The following is a 21850-nucleotide window of genomic DNA, read 5'->3' as shown; positions in this document are numbered from 1 at the left end:
AAGCCTTAAGGTAGCCTGTATTTCTGGTGAGATAAGGCAATGTCAATAGTCCCCCTACAAAGAGGTTTTCCTACCATTCAATTGATTTTGCTTTTCAAAGATTGTGATTTGACCTGTTTTACCTTATTGGGATTTGACCTGTTAAAACCTTATTGGGATTTGACCTGTTTATAGCTTATTGTGGTTTGACTTGTTAACCTTATTGTGAATATAACATATAAAAAATGTTGTACTTCATAACAAATAGCTCTTAATATTTTATTTGACTTTGAAATGTACTGTAACCTTCTTTCTCTTTCAAGTCTTTGCTCATCAACTGAGGTCAGATGCAGCTATGATGTCCAAGGTAAGGAAAACCACTACAAACTGAAACATTAGCCTACATTATTACCAAGATGGTAACATGACAAGATGATTACACGATAATAACTTGTGTTCCGTGTGAAAATCCTATTGCAGCTTGCTATTGTTTATACGACGGCAGAACGTACCCGTATGGAGCGACCATATATCACACATCTGATGGTGATGAGACCTGTATTGCTGCCACCTGCAAAGAGAACGGAACCATTGTCCGGATTATGAATCCCTGTCCCAGCACCACAACTCCACCAAGTGTTACAACAACACAGATATCCACTCAAGCACCGACCACCACAGTATTTGTTTTCTCAACTCCTACCACTACCCCAACCACAACTCCTACCACTACCCCCACAACAACCCCTACCACCTACACAACCGCTACCACTACCCCCACAACAACCACTACACCGTCAACAACCCCTACCACTACCCCCACAACAACCCCTACCACTACCCCCACAACAACCACTACTTCACCAACAACCACTTCACCCACTACTACTCCACCCTGCCTGATCAAGACTGTCTGTGATTGGTCAGACTGGATTAGCAAATACTATCCCTCTGTTGGACCAGAAGGAGGAGATTATGAAACCATAGAAAATATAAGGAAATCTGGTATTGATATTTGTAGCCAACCTCAGGAAGTAGAATGCAGAGCCGAAGAAAACATCGATGTTCCTTTGGCCGAACTAGGTCAAAATGTTAAATGCAATCCCTCAGTTGGACTGATATGCCACAACAAGGATCAAGGCATCCCACCAATATGCTACAACTACGAGATCAGAGTCAGATGTTGTGTTGATGTTTGTAGCAATGAGACAACTACCACCTCAGAAAGGCCCACAACAATCATTACAACATCAACAACTATCCCAACAACAACAACAACAACAACAGAAAGTCCAACAACAACAACTACCCCAACAACAACAACAACAACAACAGAAAGTCCAACAACAACACCAACAACAACACCAACAACAACAACAACAGAAAGTCCAACAACAACAACTATCCCAACAACAACAACAACAACAACAAGAACAACAACTATCCCAACAACAACAACAACAACAACAGAAAGTCCAACAACAACAACTACCCCAACAACAACAACAACAACAACAACAACAACAGAAAGTCCAACTACCCCAACAACAACAACAACTACCCCAACAACAACAACAACAACAACAACAACAACAGAAAGTCCAACAACAACAACAGAAGGTCCAACAACAACAACAACAACAACAACAACAACAACAACAAACACCACAGGAAGTCCATCAACCACAGTAACGGCTGAGACAACAACATATTCCACAACAAGCGAAACAACAGGGGAAATTACAACTGGTCCAGAATCAACAACACCCACAACAACCATTACACCAACAACAACAACAACAACAACAACAGAAAGTCCAACAACAGAAAGTCCAACAACAACAACTACCCCAACAACAACAACAACAACAGAAAGTTCAACAACAACAGAAAGTCCAACAACAACAACTACCCCAACAACAACAACTACCCCAACAACAACAACAACAACAACAACAACAACAACAGAAAGTCCAACAACAACAACAGAAAGTCCAACAACAACAGAAAGTCCAACAACAACAACAACAACAACAGAAAGTTCAACAACAACAACAGAAAGTCCAACAACAACAACTACCCCAACAACAACAACAACAACAACAGAAGGTCCAACAACAACAACTACCCCAACAACAACAACAACAACAACAACAGAAAGACCAACAACAACCATTACAATCAGAACAACTACTCCAAAAACAACCACCACAGAAAGGCCTACAACAACCACACCTACTACTGAAATAACAACCACAAGTCCAACAACAACCACTACTACCCCAACAACAACTACTTCAACAACTAAACCTTCCACTACCCCATCAACTACTGCAACTGCTTCAACAACTAAACCTTCCACTACCCCATCAACTACTGCAACTGCTTCAACAACTAAACCTTCCACTACCCCATCAACTACTGCAACTGCTTCAACAACTAAACCTTCCACTACCCCATCAACTACTGCAACTGCTTCAACAACTAAACCTTCCACTACCCCATCAAATACTGCAACTGCTTCAACAACTAAACCTTCCACTACCCCATCAACTACTGCAACTGCTTCAACAACTAAACCTTCCACTACCCCATCAACTACTGCAACTGCTTCAACAACTAAACCTTCCACTACCCCATCAACTACTGCAACTGCTTCAACAACTAAACCTTCCACTACCCCATCAAATACTGCAACTGCTTCAACAACTAAACCTTCCACTACCCCATCAACTACTGCAACTGCTTCAACAACTAAACCTTCCACTACCCCATCAACTACTGCAACTGCTTCAACAACTAAACCTTCCACTACCCCATCAACTACTGCAACTGCTTCAACAACTAAACCTTCCACTACCCCATCAACTACTGCAACTGCTTCAACAACTAAACCTTCCACTACCCCATCAACTACTGCAACTGCTTCAACAACTAAACCTTCCACTACCCCATCAACTACTGCAACTGCTTCAACAACTAAACCTTCCACTACCCCATCAACTACTGCAACTGCTTCAACAACTAAACCTTCCACTACCCCATCAACTACTGCAACTGCTTCAACAACTAAACCTTCCACTACCCCATCAACTACTGCAACTGCTTCAACAACTAAACCTTCCACTACCCCATCAAATACTGCAACTGCTTCAACAACTAAACCTTCCACTACCCCATCAACTACTGCAACTGCTTCAACAACTAAACCTTCCACTACCCCATCAACTACTGCAACTGCTTCAACAACTAAACCTTCCACTACCCCATCAACTACTGCAACTGCTTCAACAACTAAACCTTCCACTACCCCATCAACTACTGCAACTGCTTCAACAACTAAACCTTCCACTACCCCATCAACTACTGCAACTGCTTCAACAACTAAACCTTCCACTACCCCATCAACTACTGCCACAACAACAACTCCTACCACTACCCCATCAACTACTGCCACAACAACAACTCCTACCACTACCCCATCAACTACTGCCACAACAACAACTCCTACCACTACCCTAACAACTACTACCACAACAACAACTCCTACCACTACCCTAACAACTACTACCACAACAACAACTCCTACCACTACCCTAACAACTACTACCACAACAACATCTCCTACCACTACCCTAACAACTATTACCACAACAACAACTCCTACCACTACCCTAACAACTACTATTGCAACTACTTCAACAACATCTCCTACCATTACCCCCACAACTCCTTCAACAACATCTCCTACCATTACCCCCACAACTCCTTCAACAACAAAACCTACCACGACCCCAACGACTCCTTCAACATCAAAACCTACCACTACACCAACAACAAAACCTACCATCACCCCAACCACAACCCCGGGCTGTGAATATGTCATTCCACCAAGAAAGGTAATGAAATAAAGTAAACAGAATAATTGTGTTTCTTAGTTCATAGTGCTGTGTAGTTCATAGTGTTGTGTAGTTTACAGTGCTGTGTAGTTCATAGTGCTGTGTAGTTTATAGTGTTGTGTAGTTTATAGTGTTGTGTAGTTCATAGTGTTGTGTAGTTCATAGTGTTGTGTAGTTCATAGTGTTGTGTAGTTCATAGTGTTGTGTAGTTCATAGTGTTGTGTAGTTTATAGTGTTGTTTAATTCATCGTGTTGTGTAGTTCATAGTGTTGTGTAGTTCATAGTGTTGTGCAGTTATAGTGTTGTGCAGTTATAGTGTTGTGTAGTTATAGTGTTGTGTAGTTATAGTGTCGTGTAGTTATAGTGTCGTGTAGTTTATAGTGTCGTGTAGTTTATAGTGTCGTGTAGTTTATAGTGTCGTGCAGTTATAGTGTTGTGCAGTTATAGTGTTGTGCAGTTTATAGTGTTGTGTAGTTTATAGTGTTGTGTAGTTTATAGTGTTGTGTAGTTTATAGTGTTGTGTAGTTCATAGTGTTGTGTAGTTCATTGTGTTGTGGTGTTCATTGTGTTGTGGTGTTTATAGTGTTGTGCAGTTATAGTGTTGTGCAGTTATAGTGTTGTGTAGTTATAGCGTTGTGTAGTTTATAGTGTTGTGTAGTTTATAGTGTTGTGTAGTTTTAATGTTGTGGTGTTCATAGTGTTGTGTAGGTTGTAGTGTTGTGTAGTTTATAGTGTTGTGTAGTTATAATGTTGTGTAGTTTATCCTCTCTGGGCTAGGTGGGACGAATTCGTCCCACCTACGTAACAGCCAGTTTAATCCTGTGGTGCGATTTTCAAAACGTTTGAAATGCTATTACTTCAATTTCTCAAACATATGACTATTTTACAGCTATTTAAAGACAAGACTCTCGTTAATCTAACCACACTGTCCGATTTCAAAAAGGCTTTACAACGAAAGCAAAACATTAGATTATGTCAGCAGACTACCCAGCCAGAAATAATCAGACACCCATTTTTTAAGCTAGCATATAATGTCACAAAAACCCAGAAGACAGCTAAATGCAGCACTAACCTTTGATGATCTTCATCAGATGACAACCCTAGGACATTATGTTATACAATACATGCATGTTTTGTTCAAACAAGTTCATATTTATATCAAAAAACAGCTTTTTACATTAGCATGTGACGTTCAGAACTAGCATACCCCCCGCAAACTTCCGGGGAATTCGCTAACAATTTACTAAATTACTCACGATAAACGTTCACAAAAAGCATAACAATTATTTTAAGAATTATAGATACAGAACTCCTCTATACACTCGATATGTCCGATTTTAAAATAGCTTTTCGGATGAAGCACATTTTGCAATATTCTAAGTACATAGCCCGGCATCACAGGGCTAGCTATTTAGACACCCAGCAAGTTTAGCATTCACCATAATCAGATTTACTATAACAAAAATGGTCTTACCTTTCCTGTTCTTCGTCAGAATGCACTCCCAGGACTTCTACTTCAAGAACAAATGTTGGTTTGGTCCCAAATAATCCATCGTTATATCCGAATAGCGGCATTTTGTCCGTGCCTTCCAGAAACTATCCGAAATGGTAAATAACGGTCGCTCGCATGGCGCATTTCGTGACAAAAAAATTCTAAATATTCCTTTACCGTACTTCGAAGCATGTCAACCGCTGTTTAAAATCAATTTTTATGCCATTTTTCTCGTAGAAAAGCGATAATATTCCGACCGGGAATCTCCTTTTCGGCAAACAGAGGAAAAAATCACAAAGACGGGGGCGGCCAGGTCACACGCCTAAGCCCACAGTCCCTTGATCGGCCACTTGAGAAAGGCGATAATGTGTTTCAGCCTGGGGCTGGGATGACGACATTCTGTTTTTTCCCGGGCTCTGAGCGCCCATGGACGACGTAGGAAGTGTCACGTTAGAGCAGAGATCCTTTGTAAAGGATAGAGATGGCAAAGAAGTTCCAGAAATGTTCAGACAGGCCACTTCCTGTAAAGGAATCTCTCAGGTTTTGACCTGCCATTTGAGTTCTGTTATACTCACAGAAACCATTCAAACAGTTTTAGAAACTTTAGGGTGTTTTCTATCCATATATAATAAGTATATGCATATTCTAGTTACTGGGTAGGATTAGTAACCAGATTAAATCAGGTACGTTTTTATCCAGCCATGAAAATACTGCCCCCTAGCCCCAACAGGTTAAAGTGTTGTGTAGTTTATAGTGTTGTGCAGTTATAGTGTTGTGTAGTTCATAGTGTTGTGTAGTTCATAGTGTTGTGTAGTTCATAGTGTTGTGTAGTTTATAGTGTTGTGTAGTTTATAGTGTTGTGTAGTTCATAGTGTTGTGTAGTTTGTAGTGTTGTGTAGTTCGTAGTGTTGTGTAGTTTATAGTGTTGTGTAGTTATAATGTTGTGGTGTTCATAGTGTTGTGTAGGTCATAGTGTTGTTTAGTTCATAGTGTTGTGTAGTTTATAGTGTTGTGTAGTTCACAGTGTTGTGTAGTTCACAGTGTTGTGTAGTTCGCACTGTTGTGTAGTTTGTAGTGTTGTGTAGTTTGTAGTGTTGTGTAGTTTATAGTGTTGTGTAGTTATAGTGTTGTGTAGTTTATAGTGTTGTGTAGTTTATAGTGTTGTGTAGTACGTAGTGTGTTTACTTTCAGGACTAAAACATACATTTTCAACTTTAGGATGGTGAGACTTGGAAGACAGACAACTGCACTACTCAAACTTGCCACAGTGGTGTAATTACCACAAAGTTTGTGGTCTGTGAGTCTGCAGAAACGCCTGTGTGTGAAAATGGATATCCACCAGTGAAAGTCTATGACGAATCAGGTTGCTGCTATCACTACGAATGTGAATGTAAGTTCAAAACTTAATTAAAAACATTATCTTCTCTCCTTCAACAAATACTTATTTCTCCAATTTTACTTGTTTTAAAGACATCCTCCAGTGATTTTTGAACATTTCCTGTTGGAAAGTGATATTCCAAATGTAAATACAGTAAAGAAATACAATATGTTTTGAACAAAATTGTGTTTTTTTTGGACACAACTGCAAACTTCAAGGAGTTGGTCTGATCCAGGGGTGCAACTTTGGTTTTAGAAGTGGGGGGGACGAAGTAGTATTATTATTATTTTCATCCAGTTGGATAAACACACCAAACAGCCTACTCGACCACTCAGAGGCGTCCGCATGGTCCTAAAGCACAGTGTTGCCTTGTTTTGAAACACATTCCAATGATAAAACTGTGTGGGGGGGGGGACAAAAATGCAATTTCAGAATGTGGGGGTGACATGCTCCCTGTAAACCCACCGTCCCCCCATCCCCAGTGAACGTTGCACCCTTGGTCTGATCTGATGGTGACATTGTGATGTTATCAGCTTGTGCCATTTCATGAGGATACCTAGACCACCTGTTGTGTTCAGTAAATCAGGTGTTAAATGAGGTGAAAAGGAGACTGGAGTAGGATTTTAAACTCTTGTATTGATGAGTGATCTATCTATTTGCTACCTTTATCTGTTCTATCTCTCAGGTATATGCTATGGATGGGGAGACCCTCACTACGTCACATTTGATGGCCAGTATTACAGTTTCCAGGAAAACTGCACCTACGTTTTGATGAAAGAAATAGTTCCTCGACAGAACTTCAGTGTCATCATCGACAACTATAACTGCGATCCGTCTGGACATGCGACCTGCCCTCAGTCTCTGATTGTCTATTACAAATCCTATAAAATCGTTCTTATTCCGAAGAGATTAAACGTGACAACAAATGTGGTAATTATAACTGTGCTATTGTACACATGTATACACTAAAAACAGTGCACTTTGATACAGACATTCTTTGACACAGACATTCTTTGACACAGACATTCTTTGACACAGACATTCTTTGAGATAGACATTCTTTGACACAGACATTCTCACTTAAAATAATCTAGCTTCATATTTTGAAATGTATTATTTACTTTTTGTAAATTGGGGGTATTGATTAATAATAATATAATATCTGATCTTGTCGACTACGACAAATGTAATTTGCAGTACTACACTTCAGTACTTACAAATAGTTATTTAACAACATTACATATTGGTTAACCACTTTGATGATGCCATCACGTTAACTCAAAAACCATCATCAAGGTATCTGAAACAGCCCCATGACATTTCAAAGAATTTAATTTTATTGACAAAAGATTGACAGACTACCAACTCTTCTTGTGACTTCATTTAGTTCTGGAAACCGTTCAAATCTGATCTACAGTATTTTAATGTTATTCTGTTCTCTATTCTCATTCATTATGTAATGTTTTTACTTATCATTCACAAGGTTTACATCAATGGAAATCAGATCTTCCCGACCTTTTCTAATGAAGACCTCATGATCACCAGCACTGGCGTAGAGTTACTGTTGAAGATCCCTGCCATTAAAGCAACAGTGATGTTTAAGTCCATTATGTTCAGTGTAACCCTGCCAAACTCCCTATTCCACAACAATACAGAGGGGCAGTGTGGTAAGTATGTAGGCATTGTCTGCATCCCAAATGGTACACTGTTCCCAATGTAGTGCACTCATTTTAACCACCTTTTAACCAGGGGGAATAGGGTCCCAATGTAGTGCACTCCTTTTAACCAGGGGGAATAGGGTCCCATTGTAGTGCACTCCTTTTAACCAGGGGGAATATGGTCCCATTGTAGTGCACTCCTTTTAACCAGGGGGAATAGGATTCCATTTGGGATGCACCCATTATGTAGACAATAAACACTTTCAGTATGAATCAGAAGAACAGCTTGTAGTACTCTGTGAGTAAACTGAACACTTGTTGCAATGATTTGATGTTATTTTGTTGCATGTTATTGCTTTTCCATGGCATGAAAAAGTTCACTGTACAGTTAGAATGATAGCATAACCAATTAAAAGATACTGTAGGTAGGCTTAAAGTTATAAGCGTTTCTAACATCAAAGAAGTTGGGTTTATTTCTCATTCCCATATTCATTTTACCTTTATAAAGGTACCTGTGACAATATCAGGAAAAACGATTGCAGATTACCGAATGGACAGATTGATCCATCATGTCCTGGGATGGCTCATGAATGGAAGATTCCTGATGATAAAAAACTCTACTGTAAACTGCAACCCCCTACCCCACCTACCCCACCTACGCCTCCACCTACACCCTGCCCGTCAGGAAAGACATCAATCTGTGACATCATACTTAGCCCGTAAGACGTGCAACCTTGTAATAACACAAAGAGACAGCTATATTACAAAGGGAATCTGATTGAGGTTGCTATGACACTGTATACATACAAGTCTGTAAACTTTCCGTTAAAGGCATGGGTTGTTGTTCCATAACTTAGTACCAAACTTATCTTACAGACTTTTTATGCCATATAAAATATGTCATATTCTTAAGAACTTCATAGATGCTTCACAAATAATTTAGCGTGTAAGGCATACAGTAATCAATATTTGTAAGTGTTCTGTTGTGACTTGTTATATGCCCCATTTGGGTTAGGCCTATATAATAACTTAAATGGGTTCTTTATTTTGGAAGGGTCTTTAAGCAATGCCATGACGTTATCCCACCACAACCCTTCTTTGAGGCCTGTAAGTTTGATGTCTGCCACATGCCAAATATGTCAATCGGCTGCTCCAGCCTGGAAGCCTACGCCGTGAGGTGTGCAGCAGCTGGAGTCTGTATCGACTGGAGGAACTCAACTAATGGAAAATGTGGTAGGGAAGGACTTTCATATCAAATAAAGGTTGTGTCACAAATGGGTTCCTATTCCCTACATAGAGCACTGCTTTTGACCAGGCTCTGGCCAAAAGTAGTGATCTATGTAGGGAATAGGATCCCATTTGGGATGCAGGCAAGATGTTAACACGGTTTTAAATTATTGTAATAACTTTAAGATTTATCATAATTATTTTTATTTTGGCAACCTGCATTTACAAATTGTTTTCTTACTGTTTTGTCTTTCATTCCATCTTGACCATATTATAGAACTGACATGCCCTAAGACCAAAGTGTATAAGGCATGTGGCTCTACTATCCAGCCAACATGCAATTCAAGGTATCCATCTCATTCCCATCTCATCTCATTTCATTCCCATATCATCTCATTCTCATTTACATTTAAGTAATTTAGCAGACGCTCTTATCCAGAGCGACTTACAAATTGGTGCATTCACCTTATGATATCCAGTGGAATAACCACTTTACAATAGTGCATCTAAATCTTTTAGGGGGGGGTTAGAAGGATTACTTTATCCTATCCTAGGTATTCCTTAAAGAGGTGGGGTTTCAGGTGTCTCCGGAAGGGTTACAGGGTGAGTTAAAAGAGATGATGGAGACAGAAGAGGGGCTAACCAGACTATGGCTTTTTGTTTGAAGTGGCAGGTGAGTTCTTTGACTAATAAAGAAGGCATGAGGGAGTTAAGACAGGTGGTGCGGGAGCTTGTTCCACCATAGGGGTGCCAGAGCAGCGAACAGTTTTGACTGGGCTGAGCGGGAACTGTGCTTCCTCAGAGGTAGGGGGGCCAGCAGGCCAGAGGTGGATGAGCGCAGTGCCCTCGTTTGGGTGTAGGGACTGATCAGAGCCTGAAGGTACGGAGGTGCCGTTCCCCTCACGGCTCCGTAGGCAAGCACCATGGTCTTGTAGCGGATGCGAGCTTCAACTGGAAGCCAGTGGAGAGAGCAGAGGAGCGGGGTGACGTGAGAGAACTTGGGAAGGTTGAACACCAGATGGGCTGTGGGCTGTGGCGTTCTGGATGAGTTGTAGGGGTTTAATGGCACAGGCAGGGAGCCCAGCCAACAGCGAGTTGCAGTAATCCAGACGGGAGATGACAAGTGCCTGGATTAGGACCTGCGCCGCTTCCTGTGTGAGGCAGGGTCGTACTCTACGAATGTTGTAGAGCATGAACCTACAGGATCGGGTCACCGCCTTGATGTTAGTGGAGAATGATAGGGTGTTGTCCAGGGTCACGCCAAGGTTCTTAGCACTCTGGGAGGAGGACACAATGGAGTTGTCAACCGTGATGGCGAGATCATGGAACGGGCAGTCCTTCCCCGGGAGGAAAAGCAGCTCCGTCTTGCCGAGGTTCAGCTTGAGGTGGTCATCAGTCATCCACACTGATATGTCTGCCAGACATGCAGAGATGCGATTCGCCACCTGGTTATCAGAAGGGGGAAAGGAGAAGATGAATTGTGTGTCGTCTGCATAGCAATGATAGGAGAGACCATGTGAGGATATGACAGAGCCAAGTGACTTGGTGTATAGCGAGAATAGGGGAGGGCCTAGAACAGAGCCCTGGGGGACACCAGTGGTGAGAGCACATGGTGTGGAGACAGATTCTCGCCACGCCACCTGGTAGGAGCGACCTGTCAGGTAGGACACAATCCAAGCGTGGGCCGCGCCGGAGATGCCCAACTCGGAGAGGGTGGAGAGGAGGATCTGGTGGTTCACAGTATCAAAGGCAGCAGATCGGTCTAAAAGGATGAGAGCAGAGGAGAGAGAGTTAGCTTTAGCAGTGCGGAGAGCCTCCGTGACACAGAGAAGAGCAGTCTCAGTTGAATGACCAGTCTTGAAACCTGACTGATTTGGATCAAGAAGGTAATTCTGAGAGAGATAGCAAGAGAGCTGGCCAAGGACGGCACGCTCAAGAGTTTTGGAGAGAAAAGAAAGAAGGGATACTGGTCTGTAGTTGTTGACATCGGAGGGATCGAGTGTAGGTTTTTTCAGAAGGGGTGCAACTCTCGCTCTCTTGAGGACGGAAGGGACGTATCCAGTGGTCAAGGATGAGTTGATGAACGAGGTGAGATAAGGGAGAAGGTCTCCGGAAATGGTCTGGAGGAGAGAGGAGGGGATAGGGTCAAGCGGGCAGGTTGTTGGGTGGCCGGCCGTCACAAGTCGCAAGATTTCATCTGGAGAGAGAGGGGAGAAAGAGGTCAAAGCATAGGGTAGGGCAATGTGAGCAGGACCAGTGGTAGAAAGTGGACCAGCGGTGTCGTTTGACTTAACAAACGAGAAGCGGATGTCGTCAACCTTCTTTTCAAAATGGTTGACGAAGTCATCCGCAGAGAGGGAGGAGGGGGGGGGAGGATTCAGGAGGGAGGAGAAGGTGGCAAAGAGCTTCCTAGGGTTAGAGGCAGATGCTTGGAATTTAGAGTGGTAGAAAGTGGCTTTAGCAGCAGAAACAGAAGAGGAAAATGTAGAGAGGAGGGAGTGAAAGGATGCCAGGTCCGCAGGGAAGCGAGTTTTCCTCCATTTCCGCTCGGCTGCCCGGAGCCCTGTTCTGTGAGCTCGCAATGAGTCGTCGAGCCACGGAGCAGGAGGGGAGGACCGAGCCGGCCTGGAGGATAGGGGACATAGAGAGTCAAAGGATGCAGAAAGGGAGGAGAGGAGGGTTGAGGAGGCAGAATCAGGAGATAGGTTGGAGAAGGTTTGAGCAGAGGGAAGAGATGATAGGATGGAAGAGGAGAGAGTAGCGGGAGAGAGAGAGCGAAGGTTGCGATGGCGCAATACCATCCGAGTAGGGGCAGAGTGAGAAGTGTTGGAGGAGAGCGAGAGGGAAAAGGATACAAGGTAGTGGACGGAGACTTGGAGGGGAGTTGCAATGAGATTAGGAGTAGCAGTGTTATCCGTGGTAATCCATGTTTCCGTCAGCGCCAAGAAGTCGAGAGACTGGAGGGTAGCATAGGCTGAGATGAACTCTGCCTTGTTGGCCACAGACCGGCAGTTCCAGAGGCTGCCAGAGACCTGGAACTCCACGTGGATTGTGCGCGCGGGGGCCACCAGGTTAGAGTGGCAGCGGCCACGCGGTGTGAAGCATTTGTATGGCCTGTGCAGAGGGGAGAGAACAGGGATAGACAGACACATAGTTGACAGGCTACAGAAGAGGCTACGCTAATGCAAAGGAGATTGGAATGACAAGTGGACTACACGTCTCGAATGTTCAGAAAGTTAAGCTTACATTGCAAAAAATCTTATTGACTAAAATGACTAAAATGATACAATACTACTAGCTGGTGAAGTAGGCTAGCTAGCAGTGGCTGCGTTGTTGACTTTTGTTTGAAAGTGTAGCTGGCTAGGTAACCTCGATAGTTTCAGTACTACACCTTTGTCATGATACAAAGGCAACTATGTAGCTAGCTAACATAACACTAATCAAGACGTTCCTTTGTAATGTATTTAGTTTCTACAATGCTGCTCGTCGGTAATAGTTGGCTAGGTTTGGAAAAGGGCGTCGCGGAGGACGAAAATAGCTGGCTAGCTAACCTCGATAATTACTCTAAACTACACAATTATCAAACTATGACAAAGACAACTATGTAGCTAGCTAACACTACACTAATCAAATCGTTCCGTTGTAATGTATTAGTTTCTACAGTGCTGCTAGTTGGTAAAGGTTGGCTAGCTAGCAGTGGGTTTGATGTTGACTAGGTGTGTTGACTAAGTTTGGAGAACGGCGTCGCAGCGGACGAAAATAGCTGGCTAGCTAACCTCGATAATTACTCTAAACTACACAATTATCAAACTATGACAAAGACAACTATGTAGCTAGCTAACACTACACTAATCAAATCGTTCTGTTGTAATGTATTACTTTCTACAGTGCTGCTAGTCGGTAGAAGTTGGCTAGCTAGCAGTGTTGACTAAGTTTGGAGAACGCCGTCGCGGCGGACGAAAATAGCTGGCTAGCTAACCTCGATAATTACTCTAAACTCCACAATTATCTTTGATACAAAGACAGCTATGTAGCTAGCTAAAAATTGCTCAGATCAAACAAATCATACCGTTGTAATGTAAAGAAATGTAATATTACCTGCGGAGCGAAGTACTCGCACGACTACTCGCTCCAAACCCCTCATCTCATTCCCATCTCATCTCATTCCCATCTCATCTCATTCCCATCTCATCTCATTCCCATCTCATCTCATTCCCATCTCATTCCCATCTCATTCTCATGTCATTCTCATGTCATTCTCATTCCCATCTCATTCTCATTCCCATCTCATTCTCATTCCCTTCTCATTCCCTTCTCATTCCCTTCTCATTCCCATCTCATTCCCATCTCATTCCATTCTCATTCCATTCTCATTCCCATCTCATTCCCATCTCATCTCATTCCCATCTCATTCTCATTCCCATCTCATTCCCATCTCATTATTTTACAACACTACCTAATGGACATACATTCTTAAATGTTTCCATTATATTAAAAGTTTGTAGTCTGTAATGAATTGTTTTTTCTTGTCATAGATACAATGACAAATATGTGCATTCATGTCAGGGAGCACAAATGACCCGTGACTTTGTATGTGACTCATTCATGGAGGGCTGTTTCTGCCCTGATGGTACCGTCTTGTTCAACACATTCTCTGACACCTGTGTTCGTGACTGTGGTAAGGATGTTTCAGTTTGAGAAATACATTGTTTAATTGTGTCTCAAAGTACCACAATGTATGACCTAAGATATTATTTTCCCTTCAAGGATGTACAGGACCCGATGGAAAACCCAAACAGGTAATAATGTAGATGTATACCACAACGAATCTGTCAGAAGAAATAGTTCAACAGCTCACTTCACATTCTAGCCCACAAAAAGGTTCTGTATAGAACCCCAATTATTTTAAGCAGTTTACTAGTTTCATTGGGGCTTGTTAGAGGTCCAACCCCTTAAGAGGCTGGAGCCCTATTGTTATTATTAATCAATCAAATGTATTTGATAAAGCCCTTTCTTCATCAGCAGTGGTCACAAAGTGCTTTACAGATACCCAGCCTAAAACCTCAAAAAGCAGGCAATGCAGAGGCAGAAAGAGTGGCTAGGAAAAACTCCCTAGAAGGAAGGAACCTTGGAATAAACCAAGAGAGGAACCAGGTTCTGAGGGGTTGCCAGTCCTTGTCTTAATAAGTTTCAAGTCTCTGCTAACAGTGTTTGTTTTGTCCCAACACAGTTTGGTGAGACTTGGAACAGTAACTGCCAGAAGTGCACGTGTAATGCTGACACACTGAGTGTCCAGTGTGAACCAGTGAAACGTCTGCCACAAGAAATTGTTACCTGTAAGAAGTACGGTGAGGTGTTGGTCAACGAGACGGTGGACTGCTGTCAGATAAATAAATGCGGTGAGTAGAGACAGGATCTGAGTTGAGACCGGATAGAGGCACCTTAACGTGCCAGCAGGTTAGCTGGGTACAAGTCTGTGTGTGCTAAATGTTTGGCATATGACAAGGAGTACAAGGAGTGGAACGTTAGCACAAAACAGGTCTTCATTCTAGCTACTTCATAAAGCCTTCATAAGCACTACATAAATGTGTTACAAAGCATCTATAACATGCTTTATAAAGGGTTCATAAATGTAGCATAACTCTGTGACATAATCACTAGACTGTGAATAGTGTAGCTTGTCCCTGAGCTGGTGGACCAATGGTTTCTTAACTCTCTTTCTGCTGGAGGTACTGCATGTTGATTCCAACCTTAAAAGTAACAACAAAGAAATTTAGCAGGTGTGTTAGGAAATGCCTTTGTCACACCAATTCAATTAAATTTAAGGTCTTTATTGGCATGGGAAACATATTTTAACATTGCCAAAGCAAGTGAAGTAGATAATAAACAAAGGTGAAATAACCTCTCTAGGCTAGGCGGGACGAATTCGTCCCACCTACGTAACAGCCACTTGCAGCCTGTGGCGCGATTTTCAAAACCTTAAAAATCCTATTACTTCAATTTCTCAAACATATGACTATTTTACAGCCATTTAAAGACAAGACTCTCGTTAATCTAACCACACTGTCCGATTTCAAAAAGGCTTTACAACGAAAGCAAAACATTAGATTATGTCAGCAGAGTACCAAGCCAGAAATAATCAGACACCCATTTTTCAAGCCAGCATATAATGTCACCAAAACCCAGAAGACAGCTAAATGCAGCACTCACCTTTGATGATCTTCATCAGATGACAACCCTAGGACATTATGTTATACAATACATGCATGTTTTGTTCAATCAAGTTCATATTTATATCAAAAACCAGCTTTTTACATTAGCATGTGACGTTCAGAACTAGCATACCCCCGCAAACTTCCGGGGAATTCGCTAACATTTTACTAAATTACTCACGATAAACGTTCACAAAAAGCATAACAATTATTTTAAGAATTATAGATACAGACCTCCTCTATGCACTCGATATGTCCGATTTTAAAATAGCTTTTTGGTGAAAGCACATTTTGCAATATTCTAAGTACATAGCCCAGGCATCACGGGCTCGCTATTTAGACACCCGGCAAGTTTAGCACTCACCATAATCATATTTACTATTATAAAAATGTCATTACCTTTTGTTGTCTTCGTCAGAATGCACACCCAGGACAGCTACTTCAATAACAAATGTTGGTTTGGTCCAAAATAATCCATCGTTATATCCGAATAGCGGCGTTTTGTTCGTGCGTTCCAGACACTATCCGAAATAGTAAAGAAGTGTCACGCGCTTGGCGCAATTCCTGACAATAAAATTCAAAGTATTCCATTGCCGTACGTCGAAGCATGTCAACCGCTGTTTAAAATCAATTTTTACGTCATTTTTCTCGTAGAAAAGCGATAATATTCCGACAGGGAATCTCCTTTTCGGCAAACAGAGGAAAAAATCCCAAAGGCGGGGGCGGTCGGGGTCACGCGCATAAGCTAGTGTCTCTTGATGGGCCACTTGAGAAAGGCGATAATGTGTTTCAGCCTGGGGTTGTAATGACGACATTCTGTTTTTTCCCGGGCTCTGAGAGCCTATGGAAGACGTGGGAAGTGTCACGTTAGAGCAGAGATCCTTAGTAAATGATAGAGATGGAAAAGAAGTTCAACAAATGGTCAGACAGGCCACTTCCTGTAAAGGAATCTCTCAGGTTTTGACCTGCCATTTGAGTTCTGTTATACTCACAGACACCATTCAAACAGTTTTAGAAAATTTAGGGTGTTTTCTATCCATATGTAATAAGTATATGCATATTCTAGTTACTGAGTAGGAGTGGTAACCAGATTAAATCGGGTATGTTTTTTATCCAGCCGTGTCAATGCTGCCCCCTAGCCCTAACAGGATAAACAATAAAAATGAACAGTAAACATTACACTCATAGAAGTTCCAAAAGAATAAAGACATTTCAAATGTCATATTGTGTCTATATACAGTGTTGTAAGGACGTGCAAATTATTTGAAATAACAACTGAGATAGATTACTTATTGTAGCAAAGTAATCTAACTCAACACTTAACCACTATAAACTCATTCAAAATTACAATAAATATATGTTAATTATTCATAAGGCTTTTATTAAGCAGTGCTTATGCCACCGTTTAGAAAGCACAGGTTTGTCTAATTGGACACAGTGGGTTATGTCATACAGTTATGTCACATTTATGAACCCTATATAAAGCATGACATATGGTTATAGATGGTTTGTAACACATTTCGGTAGTGTTTATGAAGCCTTTATACTGACCATGTCATTGGACCCTGTCATTGGACCATGTCATTGGACCCTGTCATTGGACCATCACGCACCATAATTTCAAAACTGTGTATAGTGATAAAACAGTGACTTCATATTTCTATTCCTAGAACGTGGAAAGGCACAGCGCTCACTCAATCATATCATAACATAGACTTTAACCTGGAGCTAATTATTAAGGATGTAAATATTGTCATGAACATGGTGCAGGTGTCGTGATGGTAACGCGGTGCAGGTGTCGTGATGGTAACGCGGTGCAGGTGTCGTGATGGTAACGCGGTGCAGGTGTCGTGATGGTAACGCGGTGCAGGTGTCGTGATGGTAACGCGGTGCAGGTGTCGTGATGGTAACGCGGTGCAGGTGTCGTGATGGTAACGCGGTGCAGGTGTCGTGATGGTAACGCGGTGCAGGTGTCGTGATGGTAACGCGGTGCAGGTGTCGTGATGGTAACGTGATGGTAACGCGGTGCAGGTGTCGTGATGGTAACGTGGTGCAGGTGTCGTGATGGTAACACGGTGCAGGTGTCGTGATGGTAACGCGGTGCAGGTGTCGTGATGGTAACGCGGTGCAGGTGTCGTGATGGTAACGCGGTGCAGGAATTGTGACTAACTTAACTGTTCAACAACTGTAATGTCTCAACCATTGTCTGACCCTTTTATTGTGTGTTCTCTCAGTACCCAAACCTGTTTGTGTCTACAATAATACTGAATACACGGTGAGAAGTAACACTTTTTTGATATCACTCTGCACAAATATAATTTGCAGGCAGAACAGAGCAGTATTACAATAAATCATTTGTAAATTGTGTATAAAATAAACCTAAATATTGATGTGTCAATCACAGATTGCCCCTTTAAGTAATCCTGAGAGCCACTGTGGCCCCAAGCTTAATTTTTGCTTCAGTACATGATACTAACTCTTGCTTGCATTCTCCAGCTTGGTGAAAATGTTCCCAGCGGCACCTGTGAGGAGTGCAAGTGTGGCCCTAATAAGGATCCAGTTTCCAAGCTGTATGTTGTAGACTGTGTCCAAATCAACTGTTCCACCACTTGCCAAACGGTACTGTACTCGGGATAATTGCAAACTCGGTTTAACATAAGTGAAACATTTTACATGGTAGGCTATACAGTATAATATTCCAGGTATATATGAAGGAAATCCACTAATGATGTCACCTTGTTGATTCTCCTCCAGGGTTATGAGTATGAAGTCGTACCTGAGAAATGTTGTGGAACGTGTGTCCAGAAGGACTGTGTTGTAGTTCTCCCAGATGCCACATCTCACATCATTCAGGTGACGTTGATGAGATAATGCACCCAAATTAGATTCTTTTTAATATCAGATATCTTTGTTATATCTCAAAGGGACGAATTACATCACTAATGAGAACATTTAAATGCTTACAAATGTTCATAAATGCTTCTTAAATGATCATAAATGTTAAAGGTGTAAATGCTTAAGAATTGTACTGCTTGTTTACATTTTCAAATAATGAAGAACTTATTTCTGAAAGTTTATAAATTATGTATCACTTCTTATTTATTGAAGTTTTTATAACATACACTATTAATTTATCAACATTTATGTTTTGCTACTTGACAGCTTGGGAAGTTTTGGTTACCCCCTAGTGACCGCTGTGTGAAGTATGACTGCTCAAAAACAAACAAACAGCTCATCGTTGTGAAATCCAAATTGGAATGCCCAGTGTTCCGTCCAGAGGACTGCGTCCCTGTAAGTAGATGAGGAAACTGGTTGAATGTGTTTGTTTGAAGTAAAGTAACTATACCTAAATACACTGGTTGCTTCATTTGATAGTAACTTTTAGGTTATATTGAATTTACATCCGAGTAGCATATTCATAGATGATCATAGTTTAAGACCATGGTGATTGCCTACGGAGCTGTGAAGGGAACGGCACCTCCATACCTTCAGGCTCTGATCAGGCCCTACACCCAAACAAGGGCACTGCGTTCATCCACCTCTGGCCTGCTCGCCTCCCTACCTCTGAGGAAGCACAGTTCCCGCTCAGCCCAGTCAAAACTGTTCGCTGCTCTGGCACCCCAATGGTGGAACAAGCTCCCTCACGACGCCAGGACAGCGGAGTCAATCACCACCTTCCGGAGACACCTGAAACCCCACCTCTTTAAGGAATACCTAGGATAGGATAAAGTAATCCTTCTAACCCCCCCTTAAAAGATTTAGATGCACTATTGTAAAGTGGTTGTTCCACTGGATATCATAAGGTGAATGCACCAATTTGTAAGTCGCTCTGGATAAGAGCGTCTGCTAAATGACTTAAATGTAAATGTAATAGTTTTCCATTATAACATCTATACTGTGTTCTCTAGCTCAATAGACTGTAACTAGTCATATCCAAATTGTGCTGAACGCTATTATTTTTGACAGGGAACTGAGAAAACTGATGCAAGTGGATGTTGCACAACCTGTAAGTTAAAACAATATACTGATTCATTTATAAATATTCATGATTGTGTGAAGTTGTATTTATTGTTTACACATCAGATCTACTAGTCAAACCTAACCTTTTATGAACCTAACCTCTTATGAACATAACCTCTTATGAACATAACCTCTCATGACTTAATAAATCAATGTTGAGTTTCTGTGGATGAAACTGAATACAGATATGATGTGATATACTTTTTCAAGTTGCTCAAAGTCTGTGCACTTTACATTGTAAGTGGGAAACTCAGCACTTTAAGATGTCTTCCTTAACTCTGTCTACCTAAACAGGCACTTTACGTAGTCACTGTGATGTGACTAACACCACCACCTACCTAGAGGTGAATAACTGCAGGTCTACTGTGCCGGTGGAAATCTCAGCCTGCGGGGGATCCTGTGGAACGTCTTCTATGTGAGTACAAACTCTAAATAAGAACACACACACACACACACACACACACACACACACACACACACACACACACACACACACACGCCAAAAAAGCACACAGAGGTCTTGCAGAAATTTTTACTTGGGGAATTGGATTGAAGGGTGAGAAATCAATGGGAGCTGACCTATGGCAGAATAAATGTGGTACTGTTTCTAACAGTGATGTTTGTTGTGTCCTGTTTGCTAGGTACTCTGCAGAGAAAAACACCTTGATGCACTCCTGCTCCTGCTGTCAGGAGATGTCTACCAGTGAGAGGAAGGTGGAGATGCTCTGCCCTGACGGGAAGAAGATCATGCAGAACTACATTTACATTGATAAGTGCGGCTGCCATGACTCTGAGTGTGACAAGAAGAACCACGTAGATTAGGAATTGAAGAATTAAGTATTTTGAAATGTTCTTATTTACATTAACTGCATGGAATATTAAATACTTTTATCTAAAGGGAACCAATAGGGGCTGTCTAATTATCATATAGGCTACTTTCATGAACTGTATGTCCTTTCTCTCTACACTATCATAGACATTATGCAAACGTATTAAACTGATGAAGAAGCATGAAGTCATTATCTTTCTTGTTTTATTTCATATTGTCAAGTGCATCAATGTGTGACTAGGTAAAAAGTACACATAGTATTTAATAAAGAACACATTCATTACATAACTGTTACGATTAGAAGGGACAATCTGCGAATCAAACAATAACATATTGGCCAACCTGCCATTGTTTTGGCAAGAAGCTGAAGGATGGGGCTGGAGAAATGTAACCACTCTAAAATTCATAGACAGGGCCATGGATGCAAGGACTGACCATCCATGATATCAACATTATAGTTGTAAATCATGTTTTGAGGCTATACAGTGTTTGTTAACAATTATGTTGTTTTCAAACAATGGAGTAAAACAATCTTATATTCTGGGTTCTGATGAGCTACGACAATTGAGCTCAGCTCATTAGGCATTTATAAGTTATATTCTTCAAGAAACAATGGGTATCATCAATTTAAAAGTCAAAAGGACATGGAGCAGAGAGATGGGAGCTTGTTGGTGTTCTTTAAAACCTCTTGAGGATACCCTAGGATAGGGGGGCGCCACAGCGCATTTTGAAAAAAAATCGTTCCCATTTTCAATGGCCTACTAATCAAACTCAGAAGCTAGGGCATGCATATACTTATTATATATGGATAGAAAACACCCTAAAGTTTCTAAAACTGTTTGAATGGTGTCTGTGAGTATAACAGAACTCAAATGGCAGTCAAAACCCCGAGACCGATTGAAACAGGAAGTGGAATTCAGAATTGTGGACTCGACTTCTCATCTTTCCCTATAAATCACACCGTTAACCATGGTTCAGTGAGCACTTCCTATTGCTTCCACTAGATGTCGCCAGTCTTTTCACAGTGGTTTGAGCCTTATACAGTCGAAACTCAGTGAATGAGACGCGTTGGAAATTGGTCACAGGGGATGGGCCATCACCATTATGACGCCGGCGGCCATGTCTACCCCACCTTTGGAAACGGTTTGAAAGGCAA

The 21850-nt window shown here is 41.6% G+C and overlaps 1 protein-coding gene across 1 annotated transcript in view; it reads left to right on the top strand.

The window, feature by feature from the left end:
* LOC106591675 (mucin-5AC) overlaps positions 1-20687 on the top strand; it is a 63585-nt gene extending 42898 nt beyond the window's left edge. Inside the window, exons 30-41 of the mRNA XM_045688772.1 lie at positions 303-346; positions 460-1858; positions 14169-14311; positions 14401-14432; positions 14864-15032; positions 18080-18120; positions 18342-18464; positions 18600-18698; positions 19008-19136; positions 19812-19851; positions 20160-20280; positions 20507-20687. Of these exons, the coding sequence (XP_045544728.1) occupies positions 303-346; positions 460-1858; positions 14169-14311; positions 14401-14432; positions 14864-15032; positions 18080-18120; positions 18342-18464; positions 18600-18698; positions 19008-19136; positions 19812-19851; positions 20160-20280; positions 20507-20687 (2521 nt within the window). The remainder of the gene's footprint in view (positions 1-302; positions 347-459; positions 1859-14168; positions 14312-14400; positions 14433-14863; positions 15033-18079; positions 18121-18341; positions 18465-18599; positions 18699-19007; positions 19137-19811; positions 19852-20159; positions 20281-20506) is intronic.
* The last annotated feature ends 1163 nt before the right edge of the window (positions 20688-21850 follow it).

The sequence above is a fragment of the Salmo salar genome, chromosome ssa10, assembly GCF_905237065.1.
Source record: "Salmo salar chromosome ssa10, Ssal_v3.1, whole genome shotgun sequence".
NCBI classification, from domain to species: domain Eukaryota; kingdom Metazoa; phylum Chordata; class Actinopteri; order Salmoniformes; family Salmonidae; genus Salmo; species Salmo salar.
The sequence above is the reverse complement of the archived record's forward strand: the minus strand, read 5'-3'. Positions and strand labels throughout refer to the sequence as shown.